The sequence below is a fragment of the Dicentrarchus labrax genome, unplaced genomic scaffold, assembly GCF_905237075.1.
Source record: "Dicentrarchus labrax unplaced genomic scaffold, dlabrax2021, whole genome shotgun sequence".
Lineage (NCBI taxonomy): Eukaryota > Metazoa > Chordata > Actinopteri > Moronidae > Dicentrarchus > Dicentrarchus labrax.
The window spans coordinates 3,745,014-3,757,819 of NW_026136723.1; the positions used below are offsets into that span (position 1 = coordinate 3,745,014).

At 42.9% G+C, this 12,806-nt stretch overlaps 5 protein-coding genes across 10 annotated transcripts in view; 3 read left to right on the forward strand and 2 right to left on the reverse strand.

Moving 5' to 3' along the window:
• Window positions 1-12,806, forward strand: part of LOC127358010 (gastrula zinc finger protein XlCGF57.1-like) — a 91,576-nt gene that overhangs the window by 72,657 nt on the left and 6,113 nt on the right. The window lies entirely within an intron of this gene.
• Window positions 1-12,806, reverse strand: part of LOC127358022 (zinc finger protein 391-like) — a 70,293-nt gene that overhangs the window by 43,544 nt on the left and 13,943 nt on the right. The window lies entirely within an intron of this gene.
• The window catches only part of LOC127357971 (zinc finger protein 665-like), a 145,085-nt gene that overhangs the window by 24,399 nt on the left and 107,880 nt on the right, over window positions 1-12,806 (forward strand).
• Window positions 807-10,801, reverse strand: LOC127357982 (zinc finger and SCAN domain-containing protein 12). Of its 2 annotated transcripts, XR_007882330.1 has the most exons (4): window positions 10,651-10,801; window positions 8,415-9,810; window positions 1,588-4,100; window positions 807-1,543 (listed from the first exon to the last, which is right to left on the reverse strand). XR_007882330.1 is itself a non-coding variant. In XM_051390708.1 (3 exons), exons 2-3 carry the CDS (start codon window positions 9,787-9,789, stop codon window positions 2,866-2,868), a joined length of 2,610 nt encoding a protein of 869 aa, XP_051246668.1. In that variant the 5' UTR covers window positions 9,790-9,810; window positions 10,651-10,801; the 3' UTR covers window positions 807-2,865. The 2 variants fall into 2 exon arrangements, 1 of the variants encoding a protein (XP_051246668.1); XM_051390708.1 differs by having other exon boundaries at window positions 807-4,100.
• Window positions 10,829-12,806, forward strand: part of LOC127357997 (oocyte zinc finger protein XlCOF8.4-like) — a 57,979-nt gene continuing 56,001 nt past the window's right edge. The window contains exon 1 of one of the 3 annotated variants that reach the window (XM_051390745.1): window positions 10,829-11,319. In XM_051390745.1, coding sequence (XP_051246705.1) covers window positions 11,127-11,319 — 193 coding nt within the window. In that variant the 5' untranslated portion in view covers window positions 10,829-11,126. The remainder of the gene's footprint in view (window positions 11,320-12,806) is intronic. The other 2 variants (XM_051390751.1, XM_051390749.1) reach the window with 2 other exon arrangements.

Consider the following 12,806-nt stretch of genomic DNA (forward strand, 5'->3'; position numbering starts at 1 on the left):
CATACGTACCTAATTTGCAAGCTAGCTTGTTGTTTACGAGCACAAAGTAGCATAAAAGTAGATTTATATGGTAACTTGATGATGTGGTTAGTGGAGAAATGACTGCGTGGCATCAGGTCCGAAATATTGGAATGTAACACGTGCAAGTACTGTTGGTCACAGCTTTGACTACGTACACACACCGGGACTCGCAGCATCGGCTTCAGCCGTCTGCTGAGTTTCATTTGTGAGTTTCTTCAGGTAGTTCAAATGTGTTAGATTATTATTAGTATTATTTTTTGACTTTGAATACCTTCCCAACATCCAGACCAGTGCATATCACACACATTTTGTACAATGAGTACATTTTACTGCTGTTTGAGTACATAATCTGAACTTTTGACAGGCAGCAGCACAATATAAAAACGAGTAAATTAAAACAAAAAATTACTACATCCAACCAGAACAAAGTGCATTACCACCATACATCCAGCACACCTAATGAATCCGTCTGCAGGGACTCGTTCTCTCCCTTCTGTGGATTCATGACTAAAACTGGATTTAAAAGTATTCTGTAATATAGTCAGATTCCTTAACAGTGCTTAAACTTTCTTTTATAATATACATGCTGAAACCATTTATCTTGTTTCTGAGGTTTGTAATGTTCATTCTGTACTGGTGTCTGTCATTGTTATTGTTATTATATATTTTGCTGTGAATTCTGTTTCTGTAAATAACTGAATAAAAAGGTTCCTGATTAAACTGAATCAGTGTGGACACATTGAAAGTAATAAAGATTGTAATAAATAATATATAATCATAACACATTCTGTTAGAGCTGCTTAAGTTACACATTTATTTCATAATTTATAGTTTACTCAACATTCATTGTATATTTTTGAGAGGACTAAACTGATGTGTTTCTAGTAGCTAAAGCTGTTTTCATATTGTATGGTTTGTTTCCAACCTCCTCGATCAGTCAGTAAACGGACTGTATGTTCCAATGATCAATAACACAATGAACCCAACAGTAAACTGTCAGTATTCTGTGTTTTTATCATTTTAACAATCAGACTTAATATTGATACTATTGATCAATAATAACATGGAGAGGTCAACAGAGGTTTCTTTGAGTTTTGACCGTGTTATGGAACATGTGATGTACAGCATCCAGTGTAAAACGGTCATTACAAATTCTAATATTTAACTTAATAAATGAATGACTTCTTTTCACGATAGTCTGTCAGCAGCTGATCAACTGTTAGGATGGAAAATCAATGCGTCAACACCCAACGCTCTTTCAACAAAGGTTTATATCTGCTGACGCCACATTAAAGCTGCACTAATACATGATTTCATGATAATAAACATCTTATTTAATCAAAAGTATTCCACCTTTATTCATTAAATACTTCTCTCATAATCACTTTTGCCTCAAAATAATTTGGGGGGGGGTTTCTCACATCCAAACAATAAGAATGTAGTTTGATGAGGTGGTGAAGCAGCGTGGGATCATGGGAGTTGTTGTCTTCACCTCCATTGGCGTCATTGCAGTCAGCTTCTCCTGGTTAGGATTCCTTCAGTGTTCATGGTTCAGGAGGTTTCTACCGGGAGCCCAATGATCCACAGAGGTCTCCTCCTCTCCAAAACAAACAGACCCACTGATTAAAATCACTAAACACAATGAATAAAGCAGTTCCACCTTAAAAATCACTGCTTCTCCCACGCTGTTGGACAGACAGAGGACGTCCTGGAGGGGCGGCGAGCCGAGCTAATGCTAATGTTAGCTCAGCTTGTTTCTCTGATAACTTAAGATCCAGACGTCCGATGACTAAAATCCTTCATCCGGTTCAAATCTAGAGTTAAAAAGCACCAAGATCTAAATAGTGGATGGTAAACAGTCAGTGTATGACAGCTTCTGGCAGACGACCACAGCGCTGATGCAGCCACAGAGGGGATATGACGCCATCGATTATTGATAATTTATGGAATCAACTCCATATAGAACATAGACTTTATACATTGTTAAATGAGGAGATGTTACACTTTAAAACATACATTCATATCAACAGTTGGAACTCAGTTTATGATTTGTGAGTTAAAATTAAAACTTTTACTGCAACTGAACCGTTTCTCTTGTGTTTCATCAGTCTTGAACTGAATCTAATATGGCAGCTTAAAGACTTTTCTTCTTCCTGAGACATGTGGCTGCACTTCAGGCTAAAACACATCACTGCTGAATAGCTTGCATCAAAACAGCTGCCCTTATTTTCTATTCAATATATTGCAATTTAAAAAAACTCCTATATGCATAAAATCAGAATAAAAAAAGTACATTGGATGCACTGGTAGAACCTGCCCCCCATGTACGTACTGTAAGTCCCCCTGCAGCCCAGGTTTGATTCCAACCTGTGGACCTTTAATGCATGTCTCACTCTCTCTTCTCCCTTTCTATCAAGCTGTCACAGCAAAAAAAAAGGCATAAAAAACTGTGAGCTCTGCACTTGTACATATATCATGACATTGTAAACTATAATTCTAACTATATAAAGACATATTACCTAGCGAGCCACAGCTCTGCAGATTGGCTCTTTAGGTGAGTTTAAATGCATCCACACATGCTTCTAAGCTTCTTACATAGACAGCTTATATAGCACAATCAATCACAGTATGAAAACAGTAAATGTGTGCCAGCATTGAGCAGTACCGATGCAGATCTGCTGTTAACATAGATCTGCTGCACACTTCCTGTCTGTGTTGAGGACGCAACTGGACCCACAGCGTCCGAGAGTCTCTCTGGTCGTCGTATGAGGTGTTAAATAATCCAAGTTCCGGGCTTGTTCTGGTCCTCCACAGCCCTCTCCATCAGTGTGTGTTTCTATCTGTTCAGTTGAACTCGTCAGCTTGGTTGTGTTGAGGCTGCGAGGCTTTACGGTGATCACACTCATGTATTTTTATCTGTGAACGTCGAGAGAATCTTTGGTCACAAACACTGCAGCTGAATATTTTCCTCCACGTGTGAGTTCTCTTGTGAACCTGCAGATCGCTCTTCTGAATGAAGCGTTTACTACAAACTGAGCAGCTGAACGGTTTCTCTCCTGTGTGAATCCTCACGTGTCTCTTCAGAAGTGACATGTAGCCGAATCTTTTACCGCACTCAGAGCAGTTCAGCTGGTTTTCACCAGTACGTGTGATACAACTTACAGGGGCTTCGTGACCGGACTGAGGATCTCTGGTCTCCTTCCAACCGTCATCACTGTTGTCAGTCTCAGATTCAGAAGAGTCTTCAGTCATATCATCAGTATCATGTTCTAAATGTCTATCTGGATCTGAGTTTCTGGCTGCTTCTGGTCCTTTACAGTCCTCTCCGTCAGCTTTCATCCGTTCAGTCTGTCTCTGATGAAGCTGTGAGGACTGAAGACCGACACACTTGTGTGTTTTGAACTGCTGGTACCAGATAAACCTTCTGTCACAAACAGTGCACCGTAATCTTTTCCCTCTGTGGACCGCCATGTGCTGTCTCAGATCTTCTCCTTGTGCAAAGGTTTTACCACAAACTAAGCAATTGAACGGTTTCTCTCCCGTGTGAGTCCTCATGTGGACCTTCAGATTTGTCTTGTTGCCAAATCCTTTACCACACTGAGAGCAGCTGTGCAACAGGAACCGTGTTTCATGGCTGATACATGGCACACAGCTCAAAGGGACTTGTAAATGGTTTGAAGCTGACTGAGGTTCTCTGGTCCTCTTCCAGTCCTCACTGTCATCAGTGTCAGGGTCAGAAGAGTTTGGAGAACTGTCTGGTTTTAAATGTGTATCTGGATCTGAGGTCCTGGCTGGTTCTGGTCCTCCACAGTCTTCTCCATTGTCTGTTTCCATCTGTTCAAACTGTATTTGATGAAGCTGTGAGGACTGAGGCTTCTCTTCATCATCATCATCTTCACTCTTCACAGGGACAGGAGTGAATGTGAACCCTTGAAGCTGCTCTCCCTCCTGACTGGTCCTGACTTCCTCCTGTTCCTCTTTAATGTGTGGGGGCTCTGGGTCCTCCTGGTGCTCACTGGGGCTCCACTCCTGCTGCTCTTCTTTAATAATAATCTGTTTTATGTCGTTTGAGGGTAAAGCTGAAACACAGGGATATAGATATTATGTATATGTGGACATTTAATAACCCATTGAATGTGTGAAGGCCACACCAAGAACGATAGCGATGTGAGCATTCATACGGATAACAACAGTAAACAGTGGCCCCTTCATGCTCCAGCTGTGTGTGCAGTTATTAATGAGCTGTTGCTGCTGTACATAGAAACAAAAAGAAAACCAGAAGGATGAAGACGGGAGGAGTGAGGAGAATCCAACACTGTCAGAAAGTTGTCGTCATTGAAGGTGCTGCACAAGCTAGTTAGCTGCCCTATTAGCTGACTGTACCTGGTTGCACGCCCGACGATACGGGGGGACAAAGTGGGCCCTCATTAAATTATGGCATAATTTAAAAAAATAATTAAAATAGTTTGTTGAAAAAATATGTAATATTTGAGTTACATAAAAGCTTTTTATTTGTTTTCTTCCTAATTGTCCTTGAAATAGTGGTCAAGAACCCCCCCCACCCCCAACACAAAAATGGTTTGGCCACTGATCAAAATTTGATGTTGTCATTTGATTTGAAGTTCAGTACGCTCAAAATGTCTGGTCAGCACGAGTCTGGTGCTCAGAAAAGGAAAGAAAAGAGAAGAAGAAAATAGAGGCCTTAGAGATTTTCTAAACAAATATTTCAAAAAAGGTGGTGACAGTGAAGCTGGAACTAGTAAAGTCAACGTAGAGCAAGGTAAGAAACAGCGCATCCAACGTTTACCAGCCTTGTAACGTAACCTAACAGGCCAGCTCTAATGTTAACGTCCATCAGCTTGTATAAAAGCCTGACACAACACGTTATCTCCGACAGAAACAGTTGAGTTTGGTAGCTCCGTCAGAGAGGATGAGACAGAGAGGAGAGATCCAGCTGCAGTAAGGTGACAGAGAGAGTGATACAGGAGGGGCCCGCTGCCCTGGAGCGGAGGGACAGAGTCAGGCTACCGGTGAGAGAGAGAGAGAGAGAGAGAGAGAGAGTCACAGTGGAGCGGGAGGGGCCTGCTGCCCCGTCGGAGAGTCTGAGCAGGATGGATCAGAGACTAATCACTGATAGAGTGAACCTCGTACGTGTGATGGCAAAACGAACGCCTTTCTCAGAGAGGGCAAAGGAATTGCCAGCAGATGCAGAGGGCAGGGAATTCCCAAACTATTTGACATATTCCACATCCCACAATGGAAGGGAGAAAATGGATAGGGACTGGATAGTATATAGCATCTCAAAAAAGGCCTTATTTTGCCTACCATGCTTGCTGTTCTCCTTTGAAGTAGAGAAAGAGTCAACTAGTGCACTAAATTTCACAGATGGGATGAAAATATCGAATATAAAATACAGAAAGCTTTATGAGAGATTTCCAGAACATGAAAGAAACCATGCACACAAACATTGTTATCGGAAATGGAAGAACCTACAACATTCTGTCCTACAGACTTCTGGAATTGACAGCTAACAACAAAAATTGATGGAGAAATCGAAAGAAACAAAGCACTACTGAAGTGGCTGCTGGATGTAACACTGAGGAGAGGAACAGGAGAGGAAGAGTAGAGGAGATGAGCAAGGAAAAAGGAGAGATCTGGGCATGGGGGGGCCCATCTAAGATTATCTCGTCCCGGGCCCAGGCAAGACTGTCAGCTAGCCTGCCTGGTTGCAAGCTTGAAATAATGGGAGAGGTTTGTTGTTACGGTTATCCATCACCCATCGTATCGATCAGTCAGGATTAGTTTCAGTGAAGTTGGAAGGTATTGAACAAGCAGACTGTGTGATGTTACACTGTGTTGCTGCTTGTTCTGATTCACAATCATTACTGCTGTTTAACAGATTATAATCAATAATCAATACAGTGATATCAGAAACATTCAACTAGTCGACTGTTGGCTTTCTCCAACAACTGCTGTTTGACTAGGAAAACCTTTAGTGGGGGGCAGCCCGACAAACCTGATTCATTCTTTGGTAAACAAGGATTATGTCTCAGGTATAATTATGTTTTTTTGTGTGTAATTTGTAGAAAAATGTTACATAAACGATTAATATGTATACCACAATATCGCTCTGTAGGTGATCCCAACGATATCGTTCACCTTATAGTTGTGGTTTGGACTGTGGAGTTACAATCCTTTTTAAAAAGATATTTAGGGACTGAGCCAGCGACCACTGGAGGTCCCTATTGTTTTTGCTCGATTTCTTACCTATTCTTATTATTTTTAGACCCCTTCGACTGCGTTTTTCCCCCCCTGAACATATACGTAAAGTCAATTTTATTTGGCAAAGTTGTCACGCCTGGTAAAAATGGGGATATTCTATGCGTCGCTTTCGGGTTGACCACTAGGTGGCGCTACTATCCAAAAAGTGCGTTTAGGCTAATAACTTCTGCATAGTTTGTCGCACATTCATAAACCTTATATCCACACGTTCGGTGAATGGAGCTGAATCTCTCCATATAGGCCCCGCCCACTTCTGCCAATAATTTTTTTCGTTAGAGCGTGAAATGTCGTTAAACTACTTTTTCGTGTTCCTCCTACACGCTTTGTCTGATTCGCACAAAATTTTTCACCTAGCACCTGGGGACCACCATGGCAAAAAGAGTAATTTGAACATTTTTGAAATTTCAAAAAATAAGAATTCCAACTTCCTGTAGATTTTTCGTCAAAAAGTGGACCATTGCTCCACATTGGTTTCTCCGATTGACACCAAACTTGGATTCCATAGTTCCTCATGTCTTCCTTAAGCATCGTGCACAATTTCAGGCCATCGCCACTAGGTGGCGTTCTTTAAAATGTAGACGTTTATATCTCTACAACGGTATGTGTGATTAAGATGAAACTTGATACGATGCTTCCCCATGGCTCCCTGAGGCTCGCTAAAAAATGTGTCAACAATCCGCCACTAGGTGGCGCTCTGGTGGCATGGTAAATCACTGTGCGGAGACCTTAATAGTTATGAATATGAAATTCACAGGGCACGTGTAGAGTGGTGCCTGAAGCTCACATACCAAAAATTGTGTTTGTCGTGTGTGTAGCGCCCCCTACAGGATAAAAAAAAGCAGCCCCGGCACCACGTTTCACCGATATGTACGAAACTTGGTAGGCACGTGTAACATGCCGGGACGTACAAAAAAGCCTCTTGGACCCATACCCGAAACCCCACAGGAAGTAGGCCATTTTGATTTAAAGTTTCAATTTCTGCGAACTTTTCCCGTTGTATTTGAACGAACTCCTCCTAGGGAATTTAACGGATCTGCTTCAAAATTGGTCAGTACAGTCAAAAAATGGTGCTGATTAAAAGTTGAGCTATTTGTGCTTGTACGTTGAACGGCGTGTCCGTGGCGTGCCCTCAAAGTTGGCCAGGTTGAATCGAATGTCAAACTGTGATGCTATTTCCGGCATTTAAGGGCTTCTGTTTTAACTAACTCCTCCTACAGATTTTATCAGATTGACTTCAAATTCAATCACTTCAATCTACACACATTGGTTATCTAAAGTTGAGCTATTTGTGCTTGTACGTTGAACGGCGTGTCCGTGGCGTTCCCTCAAAGTTGGCCAGGTTGAATCGAATGTCAAACTGTGATGCTATTTCCGGCATTTCAGGGCTTCTGCTTTAACTAACTCCTCCTACAGATTTTATCAGATTGACTTCAAATTCGATCACTTCAATCTACACACATTGGTTATCTAAAGTTGTGCTATTTGTGACTGTATGTTTAACCGTGTGCCCGTGACGACGTGTCGAATTCCACCGATTGGACATCAAACAGATAGTACTCATATCTTCAGTGTACAGTCCCACCCTGAACACGTCCTCATAACTTCAGCGTACATGATCCAATCTCAATGAAACTTCATGTGTTTGATAACAGTCCCACCCTGAACACGTCTACATGACAATATTCAGACAGTGATAGCGCCACCTACTGGCAACAGGAAGTAAGCACTGCGTGGCGACTTTGAGCTGATTAACGGCAGATTTTCATGTTGTGGTCCGCACGTGTTATGACGGCACGCGACATGGCCGCAGCACGCCCCGAGTTGCGTGGAGTGCGAGGTCCCGCCCAACGCTGCTTACAGTTTTAATTATAGTTATTATTATAACTACTTCTGGCTTCTTCAACCAACCACAAATTTGATGACAGCCTGTTAAACAGAGATTTGTTTCTATATACTGCACAGCATTTCTATTCCAGTAGAGTTACATTAAAGTTAATGAGCTGGTTAACAGTAGCAGGAAGTCCACCCTAAAAACTTATTCTTAAAAGTTAACTTTACCACAGCAACCATGTTCCACTGTCACACATCAGAAGATCATCAATACAGCTCACCTTGATGAATGAAACAGTGCCATGACATGTGGTCACTATCCTCCTCCCCGAAGTCCTCCTCCTCATCATCATCAAAAACAACAAGTTCATTGTTAAATAGCTCCTCTTCATCTTCCTCATCCTGGGCGGTTTGGCACTGGTTCTCCAGGCTCCTCTGACGAACCTGGGCGAGAGCCTCCCGTCCGGCGTCGCAGGGCTGTCCCTCCTGGAAGCAGAGGATGAGGTCGTCTTCGCTTCCATCACTTTTCACAGACAGTCCACAAACTTTGAAAGACTCTCTGATCAAATCCTCATCCAGATTGTCCCAGGCGGCGACCACCCAGTCCACCAGCAGGTGGCGGGCGGGGGCCTTTAAATACCCTCCGGCTGTGTATTCCTTATCTGTGTCCCCCGCCAACCACTGATTGTAGGCGCCGTATAGACTCTGCTTGAAGATCTGGTTCCACATCATGTTGGAGGCTTGGATATGTTTAGTGCAGCCTCCCGGGATCACCGCCGTCGTGATATTGTAGCCATGTTTTAGTTCAGCTTTGGTGGCGGCGCCGATGTGGCAGCGGTATGAGTCCCACACCAGGAGCCGTGGGGTCATGTTGAATTGTCCCACCACGGACTGAAGCCAATCAGCAGTGAGAGCGTCATTCATCCAACCATTCGCAGACTTGGCGATGACTGCGCCAGAGATCTGCTGCCGCACTTCACCAGCAGCCCCTCTGAAGACGATGTAAGGCTGCAGTTTGGTGCCGTCAGCCTTGGCGGCGAGGACGACAGTGAGGTTCTCGTGTCCCGGCATTGCCTCGCTGCTCTTACCTTGAGTATCAACAGTAATGGGGGACACTGTGTCAAACCAAACGGCGGTCTCGTCCATTGCAATGATGTCCCTCTCTAAAATCCCATTAGAGCTGACAGCTTTGCCGACGTAGTCGACAAAGGAAACCAGTTTCTCGGTGAGCTGATCTGGATCATTCTGGATCACGGTGGTGCGATGTTGAAGCGAGAGGTTGTTGCGCTGTAGAAATCTTCGTAGCCAACTTCTGCTAGCCACAAACACCTTGCCCCCGTCCCTCACTGAGGGGTAGATCTCCAACGCTTTATTTTGAATCATTTTTCCTGATACTGGGTTGTGTTGGTCCCACATCGAGTAGATCCACTCTGAAAGCTTCCTCTCAAGCTCCACGCTGACTTTCTTCCTCCCGCCTCCAGCTAGCCGCGCTCTCCTCTTGTCCGCTAAGAGCAGCTCACTCTTCTGTTTTCTCCAGTATCTGATTCTTTTGGAGTCGATGTTAAAGTTCCTCGCAGCTTCCTCTCCTGAAGTTTTCTCCGCAAACTGCAAAACTCGCTCTTTAAACTTGAAATCAAATTTCCGTCTGGGTGCCATGCTGCTTAAACTTTCCCGAACCTTTATTTGAGAAGACAAAGTACAACAAGTTTCAGGGGCCGTATTACAGAACCTTCCTAACTGAAGTCTTGTGGTGTGTTCCCATCGGAAACAGAATACAGAGTGAATGTGAATGGGGTGAACACTGTTACACAACACAGCTGTTCCTGGTTCCAGCTGTCGGTTTCACTTTACTAAGAACTACGTTAGCATAGCCCTAATCAACCAAACTCCATTCAGAAAACAAGCATTTTAACGGTTGTTAGCTCGACGTCTGAATTCAGACTGTTTACAAACATCGTGATGTTGTTATTTCAGAATCATATTGATCCGTTTATTGACATTAATATCTGATTATTTAAAGGGACGATACTGTAACATGAGTAAATAGAAATGATCCTGTGAGTAAACGTAAGGTTAAAGTTCACTTTGCGTTTGGTGGGAACACACTAGAACGTTAAAATAAGATCTTTGGTATTACACAATCCAAACTATTTTATCTCAATAGTCAATCCAACACTGCATATTAACTGTTCTGTTACCTAGCAACCGACACTACTTTTCTCATCCTGCTGAGTTAAACAACTTCTGTAACTGTTGGTGTTTCAGAGAGAACGCAGGCGGAAGTCTTTCTGGTTGTGTAAAGAGCAGCTGTACAGACGGAAAGTTAACTAACACGGATACAACAATCCTGTTCATCCATCGGGTCCTAACTCCAGTTACCATGGTTACCACACAGTTAACATAGGGTCTAATAAGTTGGGAAGTTCCTGCAACCCAGCTAACAGGCTAACAGCAGCTAACAGGCTAACGTTAGCTTAGCATAGAGTGTGAGGAAACAGCAGCAGAAAGGAAACCAACCTGCTCTCTGCAGCTTTATCTCAGCGGGTAAAACAACATCCAGCAGTTTGCGATGGAAACTAAACTCTGACGCTTTTCTACAAACCACTTCACTGTTTTCATCCAGCGGGAAAACAACGACCACTTCCGGCTCCGGAGCGGAAGTGATCGTTGGTACGGCGGCCCGTACGGTCCGTATTACAGCGGAGGTAGATTCGCTCTTTGGCTGTTCACGTAAATATTGTTGTCAGTGTTTTTACTGCTGCTGCAATTAAACATTAATAATCTCATTAATATAATAATTCAAAGAGCAGTTAGTAAGAGCGCGAGAGAGCCGAGCTGCACCGGAAGCTCTGACGTCACCCACAAAGCTACAGAAGTTAGCTTAGCATGCTAGCTGTAAACAGAGCGGAGCTTAGCAACACAGCGCTAGTCAGAGTGACTGTTTGATGGAGAGCAAACAGTGTTTTTGACGGAGTTTGTGTGATTGTGTGAAAATGTGTAAAGTCCAAATGCTGAGAGCGTTGGTGAAGCAGCGACTAACTGCGGCTGCTGAAGAGATATTTGGGCTGTTTGAAAGAACGATAGCAGAGTACGAGGAGGAACTTTGTCGTTCAAAAGAGGAGAACGAGCGACAACGGAAACTACTGGACGCTGTTTTCAACCCTCAACTTCGGTTACACAGAGCAGGTTGGTTCACTGTACTGCTTCTTCTCTCACTGTTCACACTCTGAGCTGGAAGTAGTATTCACAGCCTTTACTGCAGTAACAGGATGATCAGCACAATGGACTCAAAGGAAAAGTAGTGATAGTGCAGGAACAGGTTGGACTATTATATCTGATGGATCAATATTACTGCTGCATTCATGTGGATGTAGATGTTGAACTACTTTATTTAATCTACAGCAACGTGTCAGATTCTATAAGATCATCATATGTTTGTCCTGTGAGAACCACCGAGCTCTAAAAGTCAGAAATAAACAACAAATACATTTCATCATCAAACTGAGCATTTGACTGTAAGCTACAATCAAATTTCATATTATCATTCTTCACATAGATGAAGTGTGAACTGCTCCTGATGCTGTGCGTCACTGTGTGAGTGTGGAGGCAGTACGGCTGTCAGAGTTGGACAAAAATGATGATTATGACTATTATTGATTTTGCTTTCCAATAACCCCACATATAATTGATCTATTCAACTATCTATCAAAAAATAATACTTTAGATTTAATTTAGGATCTTGGCTTTAAAGTAAATTATTAACTATTAAATTCCGTTGACTGTATCTGCTAACAAGTATTATTGTGACTACCCATTCAATTAAAATGTTCCAACATAGTGAAAAATGAAAAATATTGTTCTTGATGCGTAGTGAACCAATGAAGAATCTTTGGGTGATGTTCCCATTTATTTCTCCAGGATAGTCCACTCCTACGTTGGTAAACAGGAACAAATCTGGCAGAATCCTTTCAACCGGCATGTTGACCCTTTACTGTTCTCCAACTCTCCCTTGCTGTGGCAGCAGACTGCACTGTTAAAGGTTAAATAATCTTCTGCCTTGTTCAGAAGAAACTCTGATCCTTTTAATCAATTTTTTCAATTCAGTTCAATTGAATTTTATTTGTATATCGCCAATACATAACAGAAGTTATATCCTGGGTGCTAGGCTCCTGTTTTAATAATTTCCTTTTTATAGGAGCGATAGAATCTAATGTTGATCGTAGTGAGACTGCAGCACTATCAACAAGGTTATCAATTTGGGAGGGACTAAAGTTTTTATAGGACTCTGTTAAATTCAGACATGGCATTGATTCAAACATTGATGGAATCTCCTCCTTTTGTTGGGGTGTGTAGGGACTTGGCTTGGGAACCGGAGGGTCGCCAGTTCAAGTCCCACAGACCACAAGGTATGGAGTGTGGACTGGTAGCTGGAGAGGTGCCAGTTTTCACCTCCTGTGCACTGCCGAGGTGCCCTTGAGCAAGGCAACCTAACCCCAAAACCTGCTCATGGGGCGCCGGTAACTTAGCAGCCCCATCACTCCACCATCGCTCTTCCATTTGCATGTCCACAAGTGTGCATTTGAGCCTGTGTGTAGCAATGCCATATGATAGAACGAGGTCAAGAGTGTGATTAAAACGATGAGTGGGTTTATTTACACTCTGACAGAAGCCAA

Coding starts and splice junctions, on each gene's coding strand:
- LOC127357982 (XM_051390708.1), bottom strand. CDS start 9,789: ATGGCACCCAGACGGAAATTTGATTTCAAGTTTAAAGAGCGAGTTTTG. Junction 4,101..8,414: donor GCACTGTTTCATTCATCAAG/GTGAGCTGTATT, acceptor CCTGTGTTTCAG/CTTTACCCTCAAACGACATA.